Source organism: Coffea eugenioides, chromosome 5, assembly GCF_003713205.1.
Source record: "Coffea eugenioides isolate CCC68of chromosome 5, Ceug_1.0, whole genome shotgun sequence".
Taxonomy (NCBI): Eukaryota; Viridiplantae; Streptophyta; class Magnoliopsida; order Gentianales; family Rubiaceae; genus Coffea; species Coffea eugenioides.
Genome location: NC_040039.1, coordinates 31,648,307 through 31,675,590, shown reverse-complemented (window position 1 = coordinate 31,675,590; position 27,284 = coordinate 31,648,307). Strand labels below are relative to the sequence as shown.

General features: G+C 38.1%; 1 protein-coding gene across 1 annotated transcript; it reads left to right on the top strand.

The window, feature by feature from the left end:
* Window positions 1–3,565: 3,565 nt before the first annotated feature.
* LOC113770337 (E3 ubiquitin-protein ligase COP1-like) lies at window positions 3,566–26,357 on the top strand. The gene is made up of 13 exons (XM_027314758.1): window positions 3,566–4,044; window positions 5,312–5,389; window positions 18,932–19,087; window positions 20,583–20,939; window positions 21,639–21,796; window positions 21,894–21,968; window positions 22,316–22,394; window positions 23,675–23,830; window positions 23,960–24,058; window positions 24,990–25,094; window positions 25,275–25,454; window positions 25,726–25,836; window positions 25,919–26,357. Exons 1-13 carry the CDS (start codon window positions 3,721–3,723, stop codon window positions 26,087–26,089), a joined length of 2,049 nt encoding a protein of 682 aa, XP_027170559.1. The 5' UTR covers window positions 3,566–3,720; the 3' UTR covers window positions 26,090–26,357.
* The last annotated feature ends 927 nt before the right edge of the window (window positions 26,358–27,284 follow it).

Genomic DNA, 27,284 nt, shown 5'->3' with positions numbered 1-27,284 from the left:
CTCATAAAAGTTTCGCAAAAGGAGTAATTTCATGTTACTTAGATACATAATTGGACACTTCAATAAAATCTTCCACTATCCGAATATTCTTATTAAGGCCTAGTAATATTCTAGTCAACGGATGTAAAATAGAATGCATCAAGGTTATCTGAATTGCAGAAGTCGCAAAATTCTCAAATAACAACTATGAGGACACACAATTGGACACAAGAACTGTCCCAAATACTTTGTCAAAATAATTCTATTCTAATCACATTGAAGCAGACAGGATGCAAGTTGGGACATTTAATGACCGTTCGAACGCCATAACGGCTAGTCTATTAGCTATTAATTTTTAGTTAGTTGGTTAGTTGTAACGTTATTATTTTCCTATGTATTAATAGCTATTGAGATTAATCTTGTAAATAACAGTCAGAAAATGTGATTAGTGAGTGTTCAAGCAAGAAACTCATTGTTGTAATAGTTAGCTAAGACTGAAAAACTCTTCTTAGTGAGATTGAAGAGTACATTTATACCTTGGATAGGTTAGTGGTGACGGTAAAAGTTCTTTCTCTTCAAGTAGAGAGACTGTGATTGAGCAGAAGTGATCTGAATCCTTGTATAAAGTATAACTTGTTCATCTACTTTGAAGGAGCTGTTTGTAAATACAAGTTAAAGTTGGTTTCAAACTTGTGCTGTGATTTGATTTGAGTTATTTTCAGCTTTATTATTTTGAACTTATTGTTTATCATTGCTTACAATTTGTATATCCAACTATACTAATTCTCCTTGTAGGAAGTAATCGTCCAAAAAGGAAGTAAACTTTCTTAATATTATTTAAAGTTTGGACAACCTAATTCACCCTCCCTCTTAGATTGCCTCTGAGATTGACATATATATATATATATATATATATATATATATATATTATGATATATGTGGTCCAATGAATATCAGGACATGACATTGAACCTATTATTTCATCACTTTTATCAACGATTTTACTCGTTTTGATTAATTTTTATTTGATCTCCCATAAGCCAAAAGTATTAGATTGATTCAAACTATATTTGAGTTTGGTTGAGAATCAATTGGACAAAACGATTAAGCCTTTGTATTTTTGTGTGTTTGTCTATATATATATAGTGATTAATATATATTACTAGGCATTAAGGCACACTTTATGTGTATACAATTAATAAATATATAATTATTTATAAAGATTTTTTCTACAAATCATTTTTACACTATGAAAGTAATTTTTTAGAGGATTTCAAGAAAATTAAAATGTACAAACAATTGCTTATTTGATAGTTGCTTACAGTTATAAAGGTTATAAAAATAATTTTAAAAATTTTTTAAACTTGGAAAAGAATGAAGATAATTGTTTAATATGGTTAGCCCATTTTAACCTTTATTATAAGGGTTAAAAAGGCATAACATAAAATGCCATAACACCATAAGCCCTCTTAGGCTTTATATATAGTATAGGTAAGATATTTTGAACTTGAATTTCATGTGTGTGTGAAATTGCGTAATGTAGTGAAAAACATGGTATTTGTCGGATGTCCATATTGATATAAATTTCATATAATGATTTTTAAACACCCAATTAGATTTCTATGTGAGTTTGAACCTCAACCCAATAATTTTCTGAGTCTTTGAATCTGATTTTTTTTTTTTTTTGGTTTCAATATAAATCCTACTCATTCACAAACTAGTTGCGAGGTGAAAAAAATAATAGAAAATCATTCAAAACGTTCCTCACATTTTGCAAAATGACTTTTTTCATCCCTCACTTTTAAAAGTATAATTTTACTTCCCTTATAAATTCACATTAGTTAAATTTGGTCCCTACTTAGATTTCTAACTAGTTTTTGGCCGGAATCCACCACATGCCTTGCATGTAATCATTTTTGAGGGGCACAATTGTCAATTCAAATTTTACATAATTCGATTTATAGTCTCTCATATTTTACAAAAATGAATTGTTTTATCTCTCACGTTTCATAAAATGAATTTTTTTATCGCTCACATTTCACAAAACAAATATTTTCATTTCTCATTGATCATGTGTATGAATAATTTTTTTTGTTAAACCCATGTATATTTCTATTTGATTTCACTTAAACAGTACGAATAGTATGTAATATATCCCTATTTGATTTCACCTAGACAGGCTAATTGTAGTTGTATATATGCTATTCAATAGATATATTCATGGTTTAAAACTAACAATTTTGTTTTAAACCCATGTATATATTTATTTGATTTCACCATGTGAACCTATTCAATATTTGTGGTCTTCTCTCTTTTGGTAATAATTTATTTATTGAGCTGTATAATAAAATCATCTAATTAATGGGTCCTAACTCGAATTCTACAGTCATGCTAATAAAGTGCAGTTTAAATCTAAAATTTCCACTAATCAACTTTAAGACTAATAGTTGAATTACTTGTCTTGTGATTGTCTTAAAATTTGTAAGTGCCAATCACTACTTGTTTTTGTCACACTTTTCCTTTGTTTATTTTTTTTCCAAATTTAGTTTAATATAAATACTCGATAATCTTTAGAATTAAATGCCTTCTTTATTTTTAAGTTTTGAGTAAAAGGAAATGAACATGAGTGAAAAAATAACAATTTTTTATACCCATGTATATATCTATTTGATTTCATCTAAATAATACGCTTAGACAAAATTAAATAGAAATATATTACATACTATTCGTACTGTTTAGGTGAAATCAAATAGATATATACATGTTTTTTTTTAAAAAAGTTATTCGTACATATGATCAATGAGGGATGAAAAAAATTTATTTTGTAAAATTAAATGTGAGAGATGAAAAAATTCATTTTGTGAAATGTGAGAGACTATGGTTCGGATTATATAAAATTTGATTTGATAATTTTGCCCTTCCAAAATGGTCACGTGCAAAGTTCGTGGTAGATTCTGATAAAAAATTAATCGGAAACTTAGATAGGGATCTAATTTGACCAATGTGAATTTATAAGGAAAGTAAAATTATACTTTTAAAGTGAGTAACAAAAAAAGTTATTTTGTAAAATGTGATAGATGTTTTGAACAATTTTTTGAAAAAAAAAAGGGATCAAAATCAGAAGTAAAATATGGGTACGTAAAGAGGACAGCAACTTGCAACAATAATTCAAAACAATATAGCTTGGGCAATATGACTAGATATTAGGAGTTTTGAGATGAAAGGTAAAAGCGAGAAATAAGTTATACGTGACGAAATTTGACCTGACCATCAAATGCGTTGTGTGCACGAAGGAAATAAAAATTAAGTTAAATTTCTCATCCCATTAACATTGGATGAAACTATAACAAATTTAAAAGTTCAGAGTGTAATACGTCCAAAATAGAAATTTAAGGGGCAAAGTGAGAAACCGTCATAATTTAGGAGGTTAAAACTGTAATTTAACTTAAAAGTAATCCCAGCCACACCCAGTTGCCAATCGCAATCAAACTGACGTGGGCCGTTACTCTCCTCAAACTCCCGCACCAAATTTCCTCTTAGATTCATCTCCACACTCCCATTTTCCTCTTACATCTGACCAGAGAAGGGTGAAAACTGAAAGGAACACCAAGCTTTTTAAGCCCAGCAAATTCTCCAGCTGCAAAAATGGAGCCGATGATCATCAAAACTGTTCAAGATTGAAAGCCCATTTGAGAGAAGTCTTAAATTAGGGAGAAAAAAGTGACTGGGAACCTGGGGGGAATGGAGGAGAGTTCATCTGGGGCAGTTGTGCCGGCTGCAAAGGGGGAAACAAGGGACAAAAGGGCTGCAGCAGCGGCTGTCAGAGAGGTGGATGAAGAGGAGAAGGAGAAAGAGAAGACAGAAGAAGAAGAAGGAGAGTTGTTGGATAAGGAATTGCTATGCCCAATATGTATGCAGATAATTAAGGATGCATTTTTGACTTCATGTGGGCACAGTTTTTGCTATATGTGTATAGTAACTCATTTGCAGAACAAGAGTGATTGCCCCTGTTGCTCTCATTTTCTGACACCCTCTCAACTTTACCCCAATTTCCTCCTCGATAAGGTAGAAAGAATATTCCGAGACTCAATTCTGCATTTACTTGTTGCTTATTTTGTTGTAATTGTTCTTCAATTAAACCTTTTGGTACTTAATTACTATTATTTGTTGATGTGGAAATCTTCATCAGCAATGAAATTGGAGTTAATTTGGCACGATTTTACTGTGTTTGTTTAAGGAAATATTGCAAGTATGATCGTTATTGAAACATTTGCTAGTTATTGATCAAAAATGAATTGCAGTTAATTTTCGTGGAGCGCGCGCACACACATAAAATTCATTTTATGGCTTCTCGCGCCTCATGCAGGTGATAAGCAGTTTTGATAAGTTAGGTTGTAAACATATCGCTAGCCTGAAGTTAGGTTGTAAGTATGCATGTTGGACGAAGTGGTCTTAGTATATTCTGTGGAAGATGTTAGCTTCAGAAAGGTGAAGAACCAAATAAGGTAGAGATACATTCCAGATGATCTTAGTATGTAGGATATGAAGCTTTTGCTCTAACCTTAAAATACTTTTGGATATCAGCCAAATCTAAGCTTTGGCCCATCTTGGTAATGAACTCCATTGTTGTGTAGAGTCTGTGTACGATATCATTGTCCTGTTTAAATTTTATATTTTTACAACAGAGTTGTTGATGGCCTGTGCTTCGTGACCTAGGCTCTGATGATAGGTAACATATCGGGCATCTTAAATCTCTCTCCCTGAGTGAATTAGTTTGATCCATTTGTCCACCTTGTGCACAAATCTATGGCATGAGGCACTTGATGCGTGTTGCTTGTTTCAATTTTCTAGTATGTTTTCTTTGACTCTTTTTTTTTTGTTAATATGATTATATTCCATTTTTAATTATTTTTCCTGCTTTCCTTGTTTACTACGTAGCTTTGCTAAATTTGGTGGATGAGACAACTTCTGTCTTTGCTATAGTATAGCACTTTTAGATTAAATTTTTTTTTTCTCTTTTTCCTTGTTTACTACATGGCTTTGCTGAATTTGGTGGATGAGACAAATTCTGTATTTGCTATACTATAGCACTTAAATTTTAATTATTTTTCCCTTTTTCCTTGTTTACTATGTAGCTTTGCTAAATTTGGTAGGTGAGACAAATTCTATCTTTTCTATGATATAGCACTTTTAAATTTCTGTTAGGTGTATTCTTTTGGATGAATTAACCTCTGTTCACTAACTGTCTGTTTTCTATTCGGTTTGTATCTTGAAATCTTTTACTCCACAATGCAGCTTATTGTTATAAGGTTTCTCTGTACCACATTTGTAGCTATTGAAGAAGAGATCTGCCGTAAAAATTTCAAAAACTGCATCCTGTGCAGAGCAGTTTCGACAATCACTTGAGCAGGTAATTTATTTAATTAAGCACTGGTAGAATCGAGATACTGCTGTTACATCTGCCCTTGGTGGAGGGGAGATATGGATTTAGTCAGCTTGTTTTTCTATTGCTTTCGTTCAAATGATCTCGTTCACTGTATCTCTCATAATTGATGCTTGACCCACAATTGTGCAGCATATCTATGCACCCTTTGCTTGCTTTAATTTGTTCATCAAATTCATGGTGTTAAGATGTTAAATTTTTTTAGAGATCATTAATTTGTAGGAATATCATTTAGAAGAAAGAACATTTTTTGTGCTTGTTTGTTACCTTGTGTCTGATTTGATCCCTCTAGGGGTTGAAGTGAAATTCTATTCACTAAAATCTCAATTCACAATTTGGTGACATGCTGCGCTTTGCTTTAGTGCGAAACTATGCCGTGTAATTTGCCTCATGAGTTATAATAGGAAATGCTAGTGAATTGCATGAGAGAGGGGTCAATTGAGACTCATAAAGGGATGATTTCAGAGACCTCCCTTCAGGTTTTGGACAGTTTTACTTAGCAACCTTGTGGTGTTGAATATTACACTGACCTCCTTCATAGTGTTAAAATTAAAGAAAAATTTAAAACCATATAGATCATAAAGGGATGATTTCAGAGAGTTCCCTTCAGGTTTTGGACAGTTTTACTTAGCAACCTTGTGGTGTTGAATATTACACTGACCTCCTTCATAGTGTTAAAATTAAAGAAAAATTTAAAACCATATAGATAATTACTATATAACTTTCTCACAATTTCTATTAACTTTCAGCCTACCGAAAAAAAAGGAGAGACAGAGAGAGGAGAATAAGACCTCAGTTGAACTACAACTTCTCCCAAACCACTGCTTTATAATCACAAAGCCTCTGGAAAAAGTTCAATCTCACCAATTAAATTGCACTGTCATCTCATCTGAAGCCAACCTTTCCCAGACCCTTAAATTCAGACCACTGATATCACTACACTTCCAATTTTCCTCCTCCTCCTCCTTCTTGTGAACTGCAGGCTCTTTGCCTCTGTTGACTATTTTCTGATAATTTGCAAAAGGATGTGAAATTGAATAATTCTGTGCTTTTAGAGCCTGACAGATTGTTTGTTTGGTTGAAGAACAGGTCAAATCAAACTTGTGGGAAGCAACTGACTTATTGAGTTGGTGGTGGTCCTAGAAGTGAGGTAGTTGCTTTCTTTATGTTTGGCATTTAGGGAGGAGTGTTACAGTGCAACAGAAGGCCAATAGTTGAGGACGGGTAATGGCTAGGCACAGTTTGTGGCCAATGAAGAGTTGGATCTTGGGATTTGGATGGTTAGGAGAGGAAGACTGGTGAAGATTGAATGTGGAACATTGGTGGGAAGGGGTGGTGATTAGCTGGAGGTAGGGGGAGAGATATAGGTCAGGGAGCTTTTTACCTTTACTTTTTTTGTTTCTGATTTTGATAGAGATGAGGAAAGGGTGTTTTAGGATCTTCAGTAGGAATTTTGTGTTTTTGCCGTATTTTGATCAGCAGATTTTAGGTTTTGTCACGTTAACAGTGAAAATAAGGAGGTCAGTGTGATATTTGAACCCACAGTGGTGCTAAGGAAAGTTGTCTGAAACCTCTGGATAGGTTTCTAAATTATCCTAACCAAAATTAGGTTTTGAACAATAAGAAAGACTCCTGAATTTTTGGTCTATCATAAGAGGCTAGAACTTTGGGAACAGGGTGTAAACTAATCCTGAATGTTCCTTGCGATCTTAGAGAGAAAGAATGGCTGAATGTACTTAGCCTGTATTTGCTGTAAACCTTGATTACTTGTTCCTTTACCATTGTCTATTTCTCTACTTAGCACAGGAAAAATTCCCAATTGAGATCTTTAATTTTCAAATGATCTGTTCGGCTTTAAATACCGTATCTGCACATAATGTCGACTGGTAGATATGTGCTTCTTTCTTTTGATACTTGTAGGTGCTCTTTTTTTTTTTGTTTTGCTTGAGGTTGAGGGCACATTGGTTTAGAACTTTTGTGAAGTAAAAACTGTATAGTGTCATGCTGAAAAAGCATTACATGGTAAAATGCTTGGCATAGCGGGTGATGTAAATTAAAGCTTCACTAGAATGTCCATTTGATCTCAATTGATTTAACTATAACACCAAAGTCTACTATCAAGACACAGACCCATTAGTTACTTTTCCATTTGCCTAGTACACTTAGGATTCCGGTAGTTTATACCAGTGCCATTGTTGAAACGAAATACTTGATACTTTGTGAGAACCCGTAAGTTTTCCCATTTTCTAGGTTTTATTATCTTTCATGGCTTGTTTTCTGCATTTTCGTGATTAGGAAAAATTCTAGATCTTTTTAAGGAGCAGATATAGTTTTTAGATGATTTTTCTAGTATCGAATAGGTTTTGAGAAATTAAGAGCGTATACCGGACGTGGGACCCACTAGTGCGAAAAGTTCGAAAAAATTCGGCCAACTAGGTTAAGTTTTGGATACTGGAATTAATTTACCGGGTGTTAAGAGATAAGTAGAGGTTGCAATTTGGATTGGTGTGAGAGGAAACAAAGTGATAGACTTGCATTAATGGAGGTGACAAGTGTCACCATTGGATTGGTCCTTAAGTAAGACTACTATTCCTTTTCTTACCATTGACCAAATAAATCAAAAAAATAACCAAAAATTCACCATTTTCTCTTCATTTTGGCCGAGCTCCTTGAGCAACAAAAGAAAGAATACTCTTCAAGATTTTGGCTTCAATGTTGCTTCAATCAACTTACTCAACCATCCAACCTTGATTTTGCTCCATAAAACCACTTAAGGGAGTGATAGTGAAGTATTGTGTGGAGTTATTTGGAAAACTAAGAGGACTTGTTGCTCTCTCTCTCTTGTTTCTAAGGTGAGTTATGAAGAACCACTCTCCTCCCTTTATTGATGCTTAAATCATGCTTAGTGGTAGTATGAGATGCAATATTATGGATTATTTCTTGATTTGTGGTTGAATTGATGAAGTTTTATAATTTTTGGGGATTTTTCTGTTTTAATATGAACATGATTGTGTGGCTATATATGATGATTGGAAATGATGTTTAAGGACTCTATGAGGTGGAAAAAGTGGTTAATTGCAAACAATTTCTGTTTTGGAAGAAATCTTGGAAAGTTAGGGTTTATGATGATAACATTCTGCCCGGTTTTGTAGCTCCTAGTTAGAGGCCGAATTGGCCTTGGTTTAAAACATGAAAGTTGTAGGGAATGATATTTTAGAGGTGCCTGCAAAATTTCAGGTCAATCGGAGTAGCGTACTTGAGAAAAGTCGAAATTACCCTTGCTGTTCTGGTTTTACCCGAATTGGAGAATTGCTTCTGTAATTGGTTATTTTGGTTAGGAATGCTTCCGAATTGGTTGTTGAGGCCTTCTGATGAAATGTAGCCCTGTTTCTTAGCTTTCAGCTGGTTTTGGAATTTCTGGATTTGGACTTGGATAGCCTGATTTATGATGTTTCCGCTAGAATGCGTTCTGTGAATCTGTTTTTGTGATTCTGGTGTAGTATCTTGCATTTTTGACCTGGTTACACTCGAAACTGGGTTGATTGACCTTTTGCAATATTGTAGCCCTATCTCTTAGCTTCGAAACGGTGGGTCTTGCACCTTCATCCGATAATCGTAGTGTCTTTGGTGCCATTACCGCAAAATGAGGTCAAAAACTGTTTTTTTTCAGGGCTAAAGCTAATGCCATTTCCGGATTTTCTGGTTTCCCCTAATGCTTGTATATGCTTATGGAACCCTATTGGGGTCGTGTTTGGCATTGGTTTATTACTCGTTATCGAGTCTCATTGTAATTGTTTGCATGTTTTAGGGCGTGACGGTGGTTCACGACGTTCTTTTGACGGTAGTGCATGAAACACCATTTGCAAACTTGGTGAGTGTACTACCCTGTGACAGCCCCACCTTCCCCTAAGGCGAACCAAAGGGGTTAGCGGATTGCCTGCCCAACTCTCGCCAGGACTAACGGTGCAGTTAGAGCGATCTATTGCGTTCCGGAACTTACAAACGCGCGTAAACAAGTCAACATGGCAAAATAACCCAAAATAAAAAAAATGAAATCCGTAGTCGGCCATGAATAGTAATCGACCCGTCAGAACCCAACCAAATACCAAGTCAACGTTCACATCTTGAACTTTAGTATTTACAATCCAAAGTTGCATACAAAAGTATTCAAAAGTGGATACATGTATGGTTTGCCAAATCAAAAGAGAAACAGACCCAAAAGTACATTTAGGGTTTCAATAAATGAGCTATACAAAAGATATGTCCAACTAGCTCATTTCGGCAACCAATTATCAATTGCAGTCCAAAAGTAGTTATTTTCCTGTAAGGAAAACAAAAGGAATAGAGTGAGCTAATTGCCCAGTGAGAATACTACCCAAGCAACAAAGTTCACATAGGCATAAAGCTTTTCATTTCAATTCATCAAAAGTAAGCCAAGGCACATGTCAATATTGAGGATAAAAGGATACGGGTGGCTCTCAAGAGCCTTTTCCTCATTTGCATTCTTGATCGGATCTCATTGACTCTCCGTCAATGTTCAAAAGTAACCAACCGTAGACTCCACTTTACTTCCATTCCATCCACCTAACATCCCCCTACCGGGCCCGAACTCCAAACACTTGCACTGTGGTATTACTCGAGTATACCGGAATCGAGAGTCTCTCTTACTACAAGATTCCATATAACACTTTCCCCAAGGATCATTAATTGGCACGACCAAGCCCTCGTCGGTTCGATTCAATCAACTACCAATGGGGTTGAGTTCAAAGATAATAATTGTAGTCGTTGGATACTCGTCCAATCGACACCAAATCAAGTACTTTCATTTCATGTAACATTTCATGTAACATTCCAATAACAAGAGAAACAATAAGTGAGAGTGATAAAGTACGCTCTCACTTCAATCAATTAACATTCAACTCATCAAGTTCAAGTATCAAAGCTATATAGTAACACATAAGTGAGTAGTACACTCACCAAACTTGCAAATGGTGTTTCATGCACTACCGTCAAAAGAACGTCGTGAACCACCGTCACGCCCTAAAACATGCAAACAAGTACAATGAGACTCGATAACGAGTCATAAACCAATGTCAAACACGACCCCAATAGGGTTCCATAAGCATATACAAGCATTAGGGGAAACCAGAAAATCCGGAAATGGCATTAGCTTTAACCCTGAAAAAAAACAGTTTTTGACCTCATTTTGCAGTAATGGCACCAAAGACACTACGATTATCGGATGAAGGTGCAAGACCCACCGTTTCGAAGCTAAGAGATAGGGCTACAATATTGCAGAAGGTCACTCAACCCAGTTTCGAGTGTAACTAGGTCAAAAATGCAAGATACTACACCAGAATCACAAAAACAGATTCACAGAACGCATTCTAACGGAAACATCATAAATCAGGCTATCCAAGTCCAAATCCAGAAATTCCAAAACTAGCTGAAAGCTAAGAAACATGGCTACATTTCATCAGAAGGTCTCAACAACCAATTCGGAAGCATTCCTAACCAAAATAACCAATTACAGAAGAAATTCTCCAATTCGGGTAAAACCAGAACAGCAAGGGTAATTTCGACTTTTCTCAAGGTACGCTACTCCGATTGACCTGAAATTTTGCAGGCACCTCTAAAATATCATTCCCTACAACTTTCATGTTTTAAACCAAGGCCAATTCGGCCTCTAACTAGGAGCTATGAAACCGGGCAGAATGTTATCATCATAAACCCTAACTTTCCAAGGTTTCTTCCAAAACAGAAATTGTTTGCAATTAACCACTTTTTCCACCTCATAGAGTCCTTAAACATCATTTCCAATCATCATATATAGCCACACAATCATGTTCATATTAAAACAGAAAAATCCCCAAAAATTATAAAACTTCATCAATTCAACCACAAATCAAGAAATAATCCATAATATTGCATCTCATACTACCACTAAGCATGATTTAAGCATCAATAAAGGGAGGAGAGTGGTTCTTCACAACTCACCTTAGAAACAAGAGAGAGAGAGCAACAAGTCCTCTTAGCTTTCCAAATAACTCCACACAACACTTCACTATCACTCCCTTAAGTGGTTTTATGGAGCAAAATCAAGGTTGGATGGTTGAGTAAGTTGATTGAAGCAAGATTGAAGCCAAAATCTTGAAGAGTTTTCTTTCTTTTGTTGCTCAAGGAGCTCGGCCAAGATGAAGAGAAAATGGTGAATTTTTGGTTATTTTTTTGATTTATTTGGTCAATGGTAAGAAAAGGAATAGTAGTCTTACTTAAGGACCAATCCAATGGTGACACTTGTCACCTCCATTAATGCAAGTCTATCACTTTGTTTCCTCTCACACCAATCCAAATTGCAACCTCTACTTATCTCTTAACACCCGGTAAATTAATTCCAGTATCCAAAACTTAACCTAGTTGACAGAATTTTTCCAAACTTTTCGCACTAGTGGGTCCCACGTCCGGTATACGCTCTTAATTTCTCAAAACCTATTCGATATTAGAAAAATTATCTAAAAACTATATCTGCTCCTTAAAAAGATCTAGAATTTTTCCTAATCACGAAAATGCAGAAAACAAGCCATGAAAGATAATAAAACCTAGAAAATGGGAAAACTTACGGGTTCTCACACACTCTCCCCCTTAAAAGAATTTCGCCCTCGAAATTTCTTACCTTAACTCACGAAAAGTTCAGGGTATTTCTTTTGCATCTCTTCTTCCACTTCCCAGGTAACTTCCTCTATCCCATGATTTCTCCACAGTATCTTCACTAATGGAATCTGCTTGTTTCTGAGCTCTTTGACTTTCCGGTCAAGCACTTGGACAGGTTTTTCTTCGTAAGCAAGCGATTCGTCTACGTCGATCTCCTCTGGTTGTAAAATATGGGAGGGGTCGGGATAGTACTTCTTTAGCATCGAGACGTGGAAGACGTCATGAATTCTAGAGAGACTTGACGGCAGCTCTATTCTATATGCCACCGCGCCTATCCTCTGCAGGATCTTGTAAGGTCCGACGAACCTCAGTTGCAATTTCTTTCCTCTACCCGCCGTGGCACTCCGTAACGGTGTAACCTTGAGGAAGACACAGTCTCCAACTTCAAACTCCAAGTCTTTTCTTCGGTTGTCGGCGTAACTCTTTTGTCGGCTTTGAGCAGTTTGGAGTCGTTGTCGTATCAATTTCACCTTTTCTCGAGCCTCTTCCATCCATGGAATAGTTGCTGGATCTAGCGCCTTTTTCTCGCCAACTTCGTCCTAGTAGATCGGTGATCGGCATTTTCGTCCATATAGTGCCTCGTATGGAGCCATTTGAATCGACGAATGGTAGCTATTGTTGTACGCGAACTCTACTAAGGTCATGTGTTGACCCCAGTTGCCTCCAAAATCCAGAATGCAAGTCCGTAGCATGTCCTCGAGAGTTTGGATTGTTCGTTCTGATTGTCCATCCGTCTGAGGGTGATAGGTGGTGCTCAAGTTGAGTTTCGTCCCTAGTGTCTCTTGGAATTTCTGCCAAAATCGAGATACGAAACGTGGATCTCGATCGGAGACGATACTGACTGGAACGCCGTGTAGCCTTACGATCTCGTCCATGTACAGCTGGGCCAACTAGTCCATGGAATACTTCATGTTTACCGGCAGGAAATGGGCCGACTTGGTTAATCGATCGACGATCACCCAAACGGCATCGTGTCCTCGCTGCGTTCGCGGCAAACCTGAGACGAAGTCCATGGTGATGTTTTCCCACTTCCACTCGGGTATCTCAAGGGGTTGTAACAAGCCCGACGGTTTTTGATGCTCTGCTTTAACCTGTTGGCAAACAAGACATTTTTGCACGTACAACGCAATTTCCTTCTTCATATTGTCCCACCAATAGGTTCCTTTCAGATCCTGATACATCTTGCTACTACCCGGATGGATTGTATACTTGGATCGATGAGCTTCCTCTAGAATCTCCGTTTTCAATGATTCATTCTTCGGCACTACTATTCGGTTTCGGTATTTTAAAATACCCTCAGGACCACAATTGAAATCAGTCGTTTCTCATTTTCCCACTTTCTCTCCCCATTTCTGCACTAGTGCATCTTCCTTTTGAGCTTCTTTAATCCTTTCCAAGAAGGTGGAAGTCACTTTAATATTGCCAAAAATCACCTTATGGTTCCCAAGGCAGGGTTTCCACTCGCAAACCGACTCGAGCAAATTCCACTCTTTAATCATTAATCCTGCTACTTGCGCCTTGCGATTCAAAGCATCGGCTACTACGTTCGCCTTTCCTGGATGGTAGTTGATAGTACAATCGTAATCCTCCAGAAATTCCATCCATCGTCACTGCCTCATGTTTAGTTCCTTCTGTGAGAAAAGGTACCTCAGGCTTTTGTGATCGGAGTAAACCTCGAAGGTTACCCCATATAGGTAGTGTCTCCACTTTTTAAGAGCGAAAACAACGGCAGCTAGCTCCAGATCATGCGTCGGGTAATTCTGCTCATGAGGTTTTAACTTCCTCGAGGCAAAAGATATCACATTTCGGTTTTGCATTAACACACAACCCAAGCCTTCTCGTGACGCGTCCGTATACACGGCAAATCCGTCACCTCCATTTGCCAAGACGAGAACTGGAGCCATGGTCAATCTCTTCTTTAACTCTTGAAAACTTGTCTCACTTCGAGCATTCCAAATGAACCGACCATGTTTCTTTGTCAAGTCGGTTAGAGGACCGGCTAGTTTGGAAAAGTCCTTGATGAAACGCCGATAATATCCAGCCAGTCCTAGAAAGCTGCGGACCTCGGTGGGATTTTCTGGCCTCTTCCAAGTAGTTACAGCCTCTACTTTTGCCGGGTCAACTGAAATACCCTCTTGAGAAATTACGTGCCCCAGGAAAGCAATTTTCTCCAGCCAAAATTTGCACTTGCTGAACTTGGCGTACAGTTGATGATCTCTTAAGGTTTGTAAGACAATCCTCAAGTGTTGCTCATGCTCTTCACGCGTCTTGGAATAAACTAAAATGTCATCGATGAAGACCACTACAAATCGATCCAGGTAGGGCTTAAAAATCCTATGCATTAAATCCATAAAGGCGGCAGGAGCATTGGTTAATCCAAAGGGCATAACTGCGAACTCGTAATGCCCATATCTCGAGTTGAAGGCAGTTTTCGGAATATACTCCTTCCTGTTTAATAATTGGTAATACCCTTGTCGGATGTCCAATTTTGAAAAGACCACTGCTCCTTGCAGCTGGTCGAACAACTCATCTATGTGGGGCAGTGGGTACTTATTTTTCACCGTAATATTATTCAGGCCCCGATAATCGATACACATCCGCAACCCACCATCTTTTTTCTTCACAAAAAGTACACGAGCTCCCCAAGGAGACCCACTCTCTTGAATGAATCCCCGCTCCAGAAGGTCCTGTAATTGTAACTTTAGCTCCTTGAGCTCAGCAGGAGCCATTCGGTATGGTGTTTTTGAGATAGGTAAGGATCCCGGTAGCAGGTCTATTTTGAATTCAATCTCTCTTTCCGGAGGTAAGGCTACTAACTCATCAGGAAACACGTCCGGAAATTCCTTCATTATGTGCACATCCTCTACCTTTACTTTATCCGAAGGGGTATTGATCAAAAAGGCCAAAAATCCTTGCGCCCCTCTACTTAGCAATTTCCTGGCCCGAATGCCCGAAATCAAAGCAGATGAGGCTAACCGACCCCTTATATCCAACCTTAAGGTCGCCTCACCAGTAATGCGGAATTCTACCACTTTTGTTTTACAATCCAGTTGGGCGTTATACTTGGCTAGCCAGTCCATACCCAAAATCACATCATACCCCTTAATGACCAGACTTATCAAATCCCCTAACAATCTCTTCTCTCCTACCCACACTTCACAATCCCTATAAACCGTACTAGTAACCAAACGTTGATTCCCCGTAGGTGTACTAACTTCTAAGTTGTATGGTAAACTAGCAGGTTTTATATCGATGCCACACATGAAATCAGGGTTAACGAAAGAATGAGTGGCACCAGGATCAATTAAAACTTTGGCAAAACGGTGGAAAATAGGGATCGTAACTTCTACGACCTCTGAGGAATCTGGGACCTGTTGAGGTTCTAATGAATATATGCGAGCTGGCACCTTAGGTTTCGTCCCATTCCCCTTATCCGGTCCCGTATTGGTCTTTGGCGCGGTCTGAGTTCCCTTTCCGTCTTGCTTTAAGAGTGGGCAGGTAGCAAGCTGGTGGTCCGCCCTTCCGCAACGCAGACATTTGCCTCCCTTCTTCCAGCAATTATCTTCGAAATGATTCGGCTTTCCGCAGTACCCACAAGGCCCGCAGGACGCCGAACCTGTACCTTTTTGGAAATTTTCGCCTTGGCCTCTCCCGGCTGGGCCACCCCTAGACTGAGCCCCTCTGCCGGAACCTGACTGTCGTCCACCTCCATCTCCGCGTCCAAACTTGGAGGGGGTACCTTTATCCCCTTGTCCCGAGCTATTTCCAGGAAAACCCCACTTTTTCGCCTGGAAGTTCCGTACTTGTACCCGGGCACTCTCTACCCGTTGGGCCTTCTCAACGGCCTCGCTAAAAGCATTGATTTGAGCCACTGTGAGGTCCTTCTGAATCTCCACGTTTAGGCCCTGGATAAAACGCCTAATTCGCCGTTGCTCCGTCATAATCAACTCAGGGGCAAATTTGGACAAGCGAGTGAATTGGCTCTCGTACTCCGCTACCGATTGAGCCCCTTGGCGGAGTCGGATGAACTCGTCTTCCTTCCTCTCCTGAACTAGAGGAGGGAAAAATTTCGCATTAAACTCTCTCATAAAATTTACCCATGTCCGGGGCGTTTGCTCCCGCTCCCATTTTTGCCGAACGATGTTCCACCAAGAGCGGGCCGCCCCTTCCAGCTGGAAAATGGCAAAAGTCACCTGCCGTTTTTCAGTATAGTGCAGGGCAGCGAAAATATCGACCATCTTTTCAAGCCACCTCTCGGCGATCGGATCGGGTCCCCCAATGAACTTGGGTGGAGCAAACTTTTGAAAAAGTTCGAGAGCTCTGTCTTCGCTCTCGACATGATTGCCAGGGTTTCCAGGATTAGGGTTTGGGTTCTGGCCTTGTTGTTGCACCACTTGTGCGAGCAGGTTAGTCATTTGCTGCATAGCGGCAGCGATTTGCACATTGGGGTCAGGGTTAGGTCCAGAAGAGGTTTCCCCAGTACCCCTATCCGGTGTGGGTTGTCTATTACCGCGCCCACGGCCCCGTCCACTACGTGTGCCTTCCATGAACTTTACTTGGTCTAGACAAATGTACTAAACCAATATAAGAACAATGCATGTAAGTAAAACCCAAAAACTTTTCCAAGCATATATATACATTCCAAACAAGGCAAATAACACACATAGCAACAAGCAGTCAAGTCAAGTACAAACATGGACAATCCCCAAGGGAATGGCCTCATCAAAAGAAATATACACGTAGCTAATCTAGCCGTACAAAACGATTAGCTAAGGCTCTTTCCCTATCCGCCCTATGTACAGAAGCAAAACTATCCAAAACAAACCCTAGGAGTCTTGACCTAGTCCGACGACGAGCTAGTAGACCCACCCGACGGGGTGGATCCAACCCCAGCCTCGGCCCCCACACATGAGTCCTCGTCACTCACGCCCTCAACCACGTCAGTGCAAAGATTCAGGATCGATGCAGCTCGAACCTTCACCTTGCGAGCTCGCTTAGTCTCGCGCTCTTGGATTTCCCTAAGCTGAGCGCAGAGGTTATCAACCCTATACTCTGCCTCAACTATGTCGTCCTTAAACCCTCAATGCGCTCGGCCTGTCTCTCATTGGCCGCCCTAAGCTGGGTCACCTCGGCCTCAAGTCTCGCATTCTCTCCGGCCAACTCCTTACGCTCCTCGGCCACGGCAAACACTAGAGCGTTAGGGTAAACATACTTATGTTGACACTCACACCGTCGGAGATGGTTAGACGGGCTCCAATGCACGACGGACCCTCCTGGCCGTATCTGGTATGGTATCACGGGGAGCGCTCCACGAGGTCTCTCGCCCGGAGGACTATCACTAGGCTCACCCTATCCGGCCATCCTATACCAAAAGAGCAATGAACCATAAATAAGCTTAAAAGCCATAAACAAAGAACCCTCAAATCGAGCATTTCTATTACACCCAGGCTAATTCAAACCTAGACTCTGATACCACCTGTGACTGCCCCACCTTCCCCTAAGGCGAACCAAAGGGGTTAGCGGACTGCCTGTCCAGCTCTCGCCAGGACTAACGGCACATACTTTCAGTCCGCTAACCTCTTTGGTTCGCCTTAAGGGAAGGTGGGGCTGTCAGATACTTACTGTTATAACTAGTGTCGTATATGATGGAACCTATGGAAATACTTTCATAGTAATGTATATTCAACTGGTGGTGAGTATGATGTAAACCTCATGCAGGAGTATTAGTTTTCACTATGATTTAAGTTGAAGCAATAGTTATCAACGAATTGTTCTAAAAGCTGTTGCATGTGCGCTATGCATGTGCTTGATGAACGTTCTTTTGTCTTTTGGCAATAAGCGCAATCATAGTGTTTTGAAGCTCTATAAACAGTCTTTTAGTGTACTCTGGCATGAGCTTTCATGACTTAGATCATTACCAAACTTCAGAGCTCTTGCGTAGTGTTCTATTGCTGGGAAATGTGTGGGAAAGTGAATTAAAGTTGGTTACTTTTCCTTTGTGCATTTCATTTGCAAGACAAATCTTCAAGTGTTTCCCCCCACTTTCCTGCATTCTGTGTCCTGAAAAATATGCAGGATTTTGCAGGAAAAATATCAGTGATGCATTAATATCCTAAATAATGTACCACTACATATTTTCTCTGAAATATATTTTTGTCAAACAAACATGCATCAGAAATCAATTTCTTTCCTTGACCTCTCTCTCCTGCCCTAGAAGCTATTCTTGTACTTGACTATTGTATTTACACATCAATCTTCATAGTTAGTGCTGTGTTCTGCACCAAAATCTCACAGCATAAGGACACAAAGGGCTCATTGTGAGGGTCATTTTTGTAGAAACAATTTCCCTGTCAGAGATTTGGCTTGGACTAATCCTTCATGATGTTTTCTTATTCTGATTGGTGTGAATCCTAGTATTGTTTCCATCCTCACAAACAGCCATGAATTGATTCAGCCGTAGGCTAATTGGTGTTCTAACATAGAATTCCTTGTTGGATTTTCTTGGGATGTTGTTATTGATAAGCTGGGTAACTAACTAAAATGGGTTGGTTTTAATGCAATTTCCCCCCCCCCCCCCCCGGGGGGTGTGGTTAGTCAATATGCATGCTATTAGCCCATAGGATTCTTCTGCATTCAGCTGTGTATGTGCAGAAGCTTGAAGTGTAACATTTGCTAAAATGATGTTTCTCACACTCTCTGGCTTGATTATATATGCGTGCTCTTATCTTATAGGATTCTTCTGTAGTTAGCTGTATATGTGCAGATGCTTGAAGTGTAACATTTTTTATCATTAGACAGGGTTGTGAAGTATCCATCAAGGAGCTGGATACCCTATTGACTCTGCTGGCAGAGAAAAAGAGAAAATTAGAGCAGGAAGAAGCAGAGAGAAATATGCAAATACTGCTGGATTTCTTACATATCTTAAGGAAGCAAAAAGTTGACGAGCTTAACGAGGTTTGTGCACTAGATTATGAGAAGGCATCTTGATATACCCTGCTGGATGCACCTGAATTGGAGCATTTGTTTTTGCTTTTTGCTTTGGTTCACTAGTGTATTCATCCGTCATCAGTTAAGTTGTTGATATTTCATGTCCCTACTGGATATTAGAATGTTTAGTTGTTTTTGTCTGCATTCATGATTCTTCAAGGGCCATGGAGATATTAAAATTGCTAGAAAGTTCAGCCCCAGTAAAATGATGATGGGATTTTCGTCTTCTAAGAGCTGTTTGAGAGCTCTTTTTAAAGTGTTTTTGGCTGCTTTAATATTTACAAGAAATTAACTAGTTTTGAGAAGCTTGTAGATGAGCTTTTCAGAATTACTTTTGTTTGCTATGATGATAGTGTGCCTTGAAATTTAAACTTAATTTGTACAATGTACTTTTTTTTTTGCAACTTTTTTCTTTTAAAACTTTTATGAAACTGTGCCCCTTCAGTACATATCTGAAATTCAGTGTATGGCTACTTGTATGTTGTTAGCTGTACATAATTTATTTTCCAAATATTTATCTGTCCATATCTTTAGGTCAAGTTTGGTAGTACAGATTTTGATGTCGAGGCATTTGCTGTTCTTCTTGGTTCCAATTTTTCCAGTTGTAATTTCATGGGTGTATATGTTATTTGCTTTTACATGTCATCCATTCAACTTTTCTTTTACATTGCAAGGAAGGATTTCTGAAATTGATGATTAAACTGGGTTTTACCAATTTCTAAGTTTGTCTGGCTTTCCTGTGCCACATATAAATGGTTACATTACATGTACAAATTTGGTGGGATTGCATGTTCTCCACTTTCTGCTTTTGAAACTAACATAATTGATCAGTATAACACTTATGTTCTCCATGTCCTGTCTGCAGTATATCTGAAGTTGTAATGGTTGATGCAGTACATTCACAAATTATTTGAAAAAAGTTTTATATGTTTTTGGAGCTGGTTTTATTCTCAAATAGGTGTCGGATTAGCACAATGAAAGGCTAATAATTTTGGATGCAACATTTTAACAGACAGGAAAGCTCAATTGAGTTGGAAACACTTTGTTGGTATCTTTTGGGAAAAGCTTGTTTCTTGCTTCCTAATTTTTTGAAAGCAGAAGTTATGTACTCTGGCAAGTAGGCCTCCTCTAATCTTCACTATGTAGATGGTGTAGAAGTGTAGAGTGAACTTTTACAAGCTTTGAAGGTGGCTTTGTTATGGGGATTGGTTTGTCCTAATTTCCCACTCTCCTACCTATTGAGTCTTTTCCTGATTCATAATGGTTCCTCGCAATATAGATGTAAATTAATGGATAGTTATATTTATCAAAGAAGTGAATATTCATAATCACTTGACCTCAAATTGATACCAAATTTGATTGTCACATTAGTTTCCTATTAAATTATTACTGTAAAAGCTGACATACTATGCCTTAGAAGTGTGTTCACCACTAGTGATATTTTTTTTTGCTTCATCTTTAGATACAAAATGATCTTCAGTATATTAAAGAAGACATTAACGCAGTTGAGAGGCATCGAATAGAGCTGTACCGGGTAAGGGACAGGTTTTCACTGAAACTGCAGGTGTTATCAGATGATTGCTTGGGTGTGAGATCACGTTCTTCATCCATAGATAGGACAAGCAGTGGACTTGTTTCCAGTTCTCGTAGTGCTCATGGAGGAGCTACTGGGAGCTTTCAGTATAAGAGAGGGGATTCAAAAGCTCAATTCAGCTCTCCTGCAAACCACAGGAAGGATGCTTCTCTTAGTGGATTAAATACACAGCCTATGAGTCAATCGGGCCTAGCTGTAGTACGGAAAAAGCGAGTTCATGCTCAGGTTAGCATTTTTAACTTGCTATGGATTTTGTCTCATAAATTTACCATTACAGTGGCTCACTCTTCTGCTTATGTTGCTTTTGGTGTAGTGTATGGTAGGAATGGCAAAGGGCCGAGTTTGGGGCGGGGGTCCCCTGTGTGGTTAATAAAAATTTGTCATATAATTTCATTGTAGTCAAATTTTAGCAAATAATTAAGTACTAAAATATCAATACATTACCAAATCATTATACATTGTAGTTTTACAATTGAAACCCATAAAAACTATCAAACAAAAACTATTGGAGTACAATCCAACATGATGAAACAAATACAAACATGATGAAACAAATACAACTAAAGTAGTCAAGTTTTCACTTTTGAAATAAATACAATCACTAAGTCATTATTGTATTTTTTTTGTGAGAAAAAAAGTGTTATCCCTTGTGTATGGACCCATCGTAGTTGTTATCTGTTGATAACTTTTACAGAACTCATTTGCTTTCTATTCTTTATGATGGTTGGACAAAGGGCTATGGTCCAAAAGTTCACTGTCTGCTGTTAATTTACTTTTATAAGGTGACTGGCCTTTTTTTTTTGGGTCCAAAACTTCCATAGCTATAAATTTATTGCAGTTGGGATTTTTATGTTAGATTTACAATTCATCTAATAGTTTGCTCTTTTTCAACACCAAAGTCCTTATATATGTCTTTGCTTGCAGTTTAATGATTTACAGGAGTGTTACTTGCAAAAGAGAAGGCAATTAGCCAAGCAGTTATTTAATCAAGAAGAGAAGGGTAGTACCATCGCGCACAGAGAAGGTTATAGCGCAGGTCTGGCAGATTTTCAAACTGTACTCAGCACCTTCACGCGATACAGGTAAAGTTACTCATTTTCTGTTACATGAAATACTCGTATGTTTTTTAAATTTAATTCAATGCACTAAAATGGCTTTGTATCTTGTGTTGTGGAGTAGTCGGTTAAGAGTGATTGCAGAGTTAAGGCATGGGGATATTTTTCACTCTGCCAATGTTGCCAACATTGTCTCAAGGTAATTGGGATTATCTCCTTATAATTAGTGGACAACTGTTGTTATCTTCTTCTGTAGTTGACTGAGCTAGTAGTTACTTATGTAAATAGTGAGAGTAGCAACTAATGCGAAAGATTGACCAATGCCTTTTCCCAACTAAATGGTAGCAATTGTTCACCCTGATATTTCTTCTGAAATAAGCAGAAAAGCTGGATGAACTTGAGTTGGAATAGTTATGCTAGCTAGAGAGATTGTGTTGTTGTATTGGTATATTGTTGTTGAGAGAGACTTCTTCAGTTCTTTTGGCTTCTATACACTGACAATTTTTTAATTGTTAAACTATACATGAGTGATTTACCATGTTGCAGTATAGAATTTGATCGGGATGATGAACTGTTTGCTACTGCTGGAGTTTCACGCCGAATTAAAGTTTTTGACTTCTCTTCAGTGAGTTTCAAACTTGCAGCTAGTTCTGTATTTAAGTTAAATTAGGTTCAAAGTGAAACATGGAGATATTTGATATCAGCAATTTTTTTACTGCAATTAGTACGAATAAAGCTGTGAATGTCATTTTTTTTTTAAAGATTTTTGCTGGTTGGTCAGTTCAGTACAATTAATAAAATCCCTTCCAATGAAATAATAGCTCATATAAACTCTTGCACAACTTAGCCTTTGTAAGTATCACAAGCTGCTGCGGATTTTAAATAATAGCTCATGTAAACCCTTGCACAACTTAGCCTTTGGAAGTATCAGTGACAAGCTGTTGCGGATTTTAAGTTCATTTGCAGCATTTGCATTGCAAAAGATAGTTCTGAGTGGCGCTTATGTTTCTTTTCATATGCAATCATCTGCTTTAGATGTGATAGAAGCTAAATCAAAGTACTCAGATATCTGATATCTGTGTATTATTAGGATGTTGATATACTTGAAAACACTAATCTGAGCATTCTCCAGATTTAAGTTCTTACCAGTAACACTAAATTGCAATTAAAAGAGGAGAAGAGTGAGATATTCCTAAACATTAGAACTTTCTAAAATCCTCTCTCTCTCTCTCTCTCTTTGGTGTGTGTAATGTATGAGCAACTTGTTCACATGCTGCTCTGACAGCACACTAGTAGAGCAAAACTTAGGATTTCATTGTTCCTTACTTAGACTAACTTTTCTCTTTTTATTTTTCAATTGATAGGTAATATATGAGTGGTATTCATAAAAAGGTATTCCTCATATATAGTAGGTGTGCAAGTAAGTTCCAACAAAAGGTTAATCCTAGATTCTATGCATACAAGGGTAATATGCCTTTCGATGAGAGCACATGAAACAAAATCCAGTTCTACATATTCTTATAAAAGTTTGCTCAAGGCATTTTCTCTACCCCTTCTTACCTTGAGAAAGTGGGGCACCTTGCATTCTTGAACTGATAAGCATCTTTTGGCTAAACCTAGCCTCCTCTGTCCCCAGGGACGTGGAGAGCTAATTCCCATTTCTTACTGAGTTAATAGAATTAACAGAAAATTCTTCTCTGGATGTAGGAAACTTGTTAAACTTACTCCACATGATCTTGTCTTTGTATATGTCATATTGGCTCACATGTTATTGGTATGGCTGTTGCTGTAACCAGCAAAATTAATAAGGGGACACTTGGTTTGCTAAGTTCATAATTGCGTGTTTCTGAAATGCTGTTTCTTGACCGGTCCACTGACTGTTGGCAATCTGGTTTGGTTCTCTAGATCATAAATGAACCTGCAGATGTGCACTGTCCTGTTGTAGAGATGGCAACAAGGTCTAAGCTTAGCTGCTTGAGTTGGAACAAGTACACTAAAAATCACATAGCTAGTAGTGACTATGAGGGAATAGTGACTGTTTGGGATGTGATGACACGGCAGGTAAATCTTCTATCACTTAGTACTGTATTAGTAAGGTACTTGTTTGTTTGTTTTGAGGATGGTAAATTTGTACTTTGGACCTAACTTGGTTGATTAATTTTTATATGATGATAAACTTGGACAATTCAGAGTATCATGGAATATGAAGAGCATGAAAAACGGGCATGGAGTGTTGACTTTTCGCGTACTGAACCCTCAATGCTTGTATCTGGAAGTGATGATTGTAAGGTACTATAATTAGTTTTTACTCCTGGAAGCACAGTGATCATGAACAGTTAGTACATTCATATTTCCTACTTGTTCTTTTAGAGCTTTAACGTTGTCTGTGCATTACAGCTGTAATTAAGTAGAGTCAAGTAACTCACATGCAAACTAGGCTCGAATGTCGTATAATCAAAGATTGATGTGACAAAGTAAATAAGATGAATTATCCGTTCAAGCTTGAGTCTTGTTCATTTTTAGAATCTTGAGCTTGACTCTTGTTTGTTTGTTGATAATTAAGTTTTGAGTTAAATTACATTTGAATGTGCCAGCAACCAAATGAATTGGATTTTAGCGTGCAAATGCAAGAAGCCAGTATTCTGTCTTATGTACAGACAGCAGAGACAGAAATGCATAACATACAATACTATTTTTCTATTGCAAGCAGTGCTGGCACCTAGATATGCAAAGAAACTACATGGACCTGGAAAAACACTATTGAGAGGGTTCAAAGGACGGTGCTGAAGACTTCCAAGGATGGGTCAGCACAGTGTTAGCAGAGAGGAGAGGGAAAAAGGAAGTGAAATGGTGCATTTGTCTACTGTTGACTTTCATGTGGTTCGTAGTTAAAACAAAGATTAATTTACTTGAGTTCAAAAGTAGATTTTGGAGTGGAAGTAGTGAGAAAAACAGGTAGAATTGGGAAAAACTGAGAGTGGAAGCTGTAGAAAATGACAAGTTGGGAGTGAAAACTAGAAACTGATAAAAATTGAGCCTATTTTGTGATTGAGCTTTACTTGTTAAGAAGACCAAACATTTTTAACAGATGAGTTTGACTGAGCTCCATGAATAAATCTGTTAATGTACACCTTCTATCATTCATGCATGTGATAACATCTGTTGTAAATCTCTAGTGAGATGTATGAGCTCCATCATATTTCCTTGGATAAAATTGCAGGTCAAAGTCTGGTGCACAAAGCAGGAAGCTAGTGTTCTCAACATTGACATGAAGGCAAATATATGCTGTGTAAAGTATAATCCTGGATCGAGTGTTCATGTTGCGGTAAAGTATTTTTTGTTATCAGCCTTGTTCTTAATCTGGAGTCTGTTTACTTCTACTAAGTTTGTAGAATCTGGTTGATTACTTGTCCAAATAATTGAATGTGGTTTTGCATAATAGGTGAATGCTACCTTGTATCATGTTGCTGTTACGAGCAACTTTACATAGTTTTCCATTTTGCAGGTTGGCTCTGCAGACCATCACATCCATTATTATGATTTGAGAAACACCAGCAACCCACTTCACATATTTAGTGGGCATAAGAAAACCGTTTCATATGTGAAGTTTCTGTCCACCAATGAGCTTGCTTCTGCATCAACTGACAGCACCCTGCGGCTGTGGGATGTGAAGGAAAATTTGCCTGTAAGTTCAAAGAGTAATCCATAATTTAGTGAGGTGATAAACTCAGTCTGAAATTAGCACTGTCACTCCTAAAAGGGTCTTTTAAAGGACGAATGGAATGAAAGTGGCTAGTTTTGGAGTGAGTTCATCACTGGGTGAAATGTGTCAATTGTTTAAATTTGTTGTAGTGACAAACAGCTCCTAGTGGTAAATAGCCGTTATCATCTCCATTGACTATTTGTGACTGGCTTTTGATATTCAAATTGGTACTAATTTCCAATTGTTTTCGTAGGTTCGTACATTGAGAGGGCATACAAATGAGAAGAACTTTGTGGGTCTCACAGTCAACAATGAATTTATTGCTTGTGGTAGTGAAACAAATGAAGTATTCGTATACCACAAGGTCGGTTATCTTTTCTTGAACATCATTTTTATTTGATTGTAGAAAAAGCGTTGATTCTTACATGCACTTTTGGGCTTAATAGGCTATTGCTAGACCTGTGACTTGGCACAAATTTGGTTCTCCGGAAATGGATGATGCTGATGAAGATGCAGGTTCTTACTTTATTAGTGCAGTATGTTGGAAGAGTGATAGCCCGACCATGTTAGCCGCTAACAGCCAAGGAACAATTAAAGTGCTACTGCTAGCTGCATGAGTGCGTGAAATTAATATGTTTATGTGTCCTCACGAATACTAACAATTTATTACTTGTGAAAGTGTCAATCAACTTGATATTTGATCGGTGAGCTATTGATACCAAAAATTGGTACCTGATGCTTAGAAAGAAGTTGTACTAAATAGTTGTTGTGACTCCAGAATGATACAATTTTAGGTGTTTGGTCTTTTTATCTATTATTTTCTCTTCATCTAACATCTTGTAGATAGTTTGAATATAAAAGAAGTGGAATTGCTCTTTTCTTTCAGTTCTAGTGAAAGTTCTTCGATGAAATGCTTCTATTGGACTGCATTCTTCTGCGGTATCGAGTAATATTTCTGGCGCACTCTTGTTACGCTATTTGCAACAACTTTCACTTAATCTACTAAGGACACTAAAATACGATAAAGAGTGATTTTTGAAACTGATTCAAAGGCAGCTTTGGATCTAATACAAGGAGCAGGTTCGGAATTACCATTATCCAATCTGATACTTCTCATCAGGAATTACACATGTAGGGATTGGAAATGTAGACTACAACATGTTTGGAGAGAAGGGAATGGGTGCGCAGACTGGTTGGTTAAAAGAAGTGTTAACAGTGAACAAGGGATGCAGATTCTAACTGAACCTCAACAGGAATTGCGGGAATTGATTGGAGCAGATATTTTGGGTGTTGCAACCTTGCGTTTTGTCCCTGCTTAAGAGGGTCGACCTCCTCCATGTGAAAAAAAAAATACGATAAAGAAATGAGGTACTATTTTCATATACTATTCAATTAACCTGCAAAATTATGACAAACTAAATACAAAAGCAAAAGCTTAGAAGCTTTTTTTTTGTTTTTTTTTTTTGCCAAAATATATAATTTGTTGGGTAAGGGTCCATTGGGTGATGGACAAAGGTCCAAAGACAATACAAAAGTCTACTAGCACAGAAGAGTGGGATTAACCATTCTTCATCTTGATACATGTTTAAGCATTTTTTTTTTTTTGGTGCAAGTGGCATGCTTTGAATTCGGGTCTCTTACTCATATTTTTTCCTCCCATATCACCTAATCCATCTCTCCCCACCTCTCTGATATATGTTTAAAACATGATTGCTGAGAGATATGATTATATCATTTTTTCCTATTTGTACAACTGGGGGGGGGGGGGGGGAGAGCCCGCGCTAAGCGCAGGAGTTTAACCTATGCGATAAA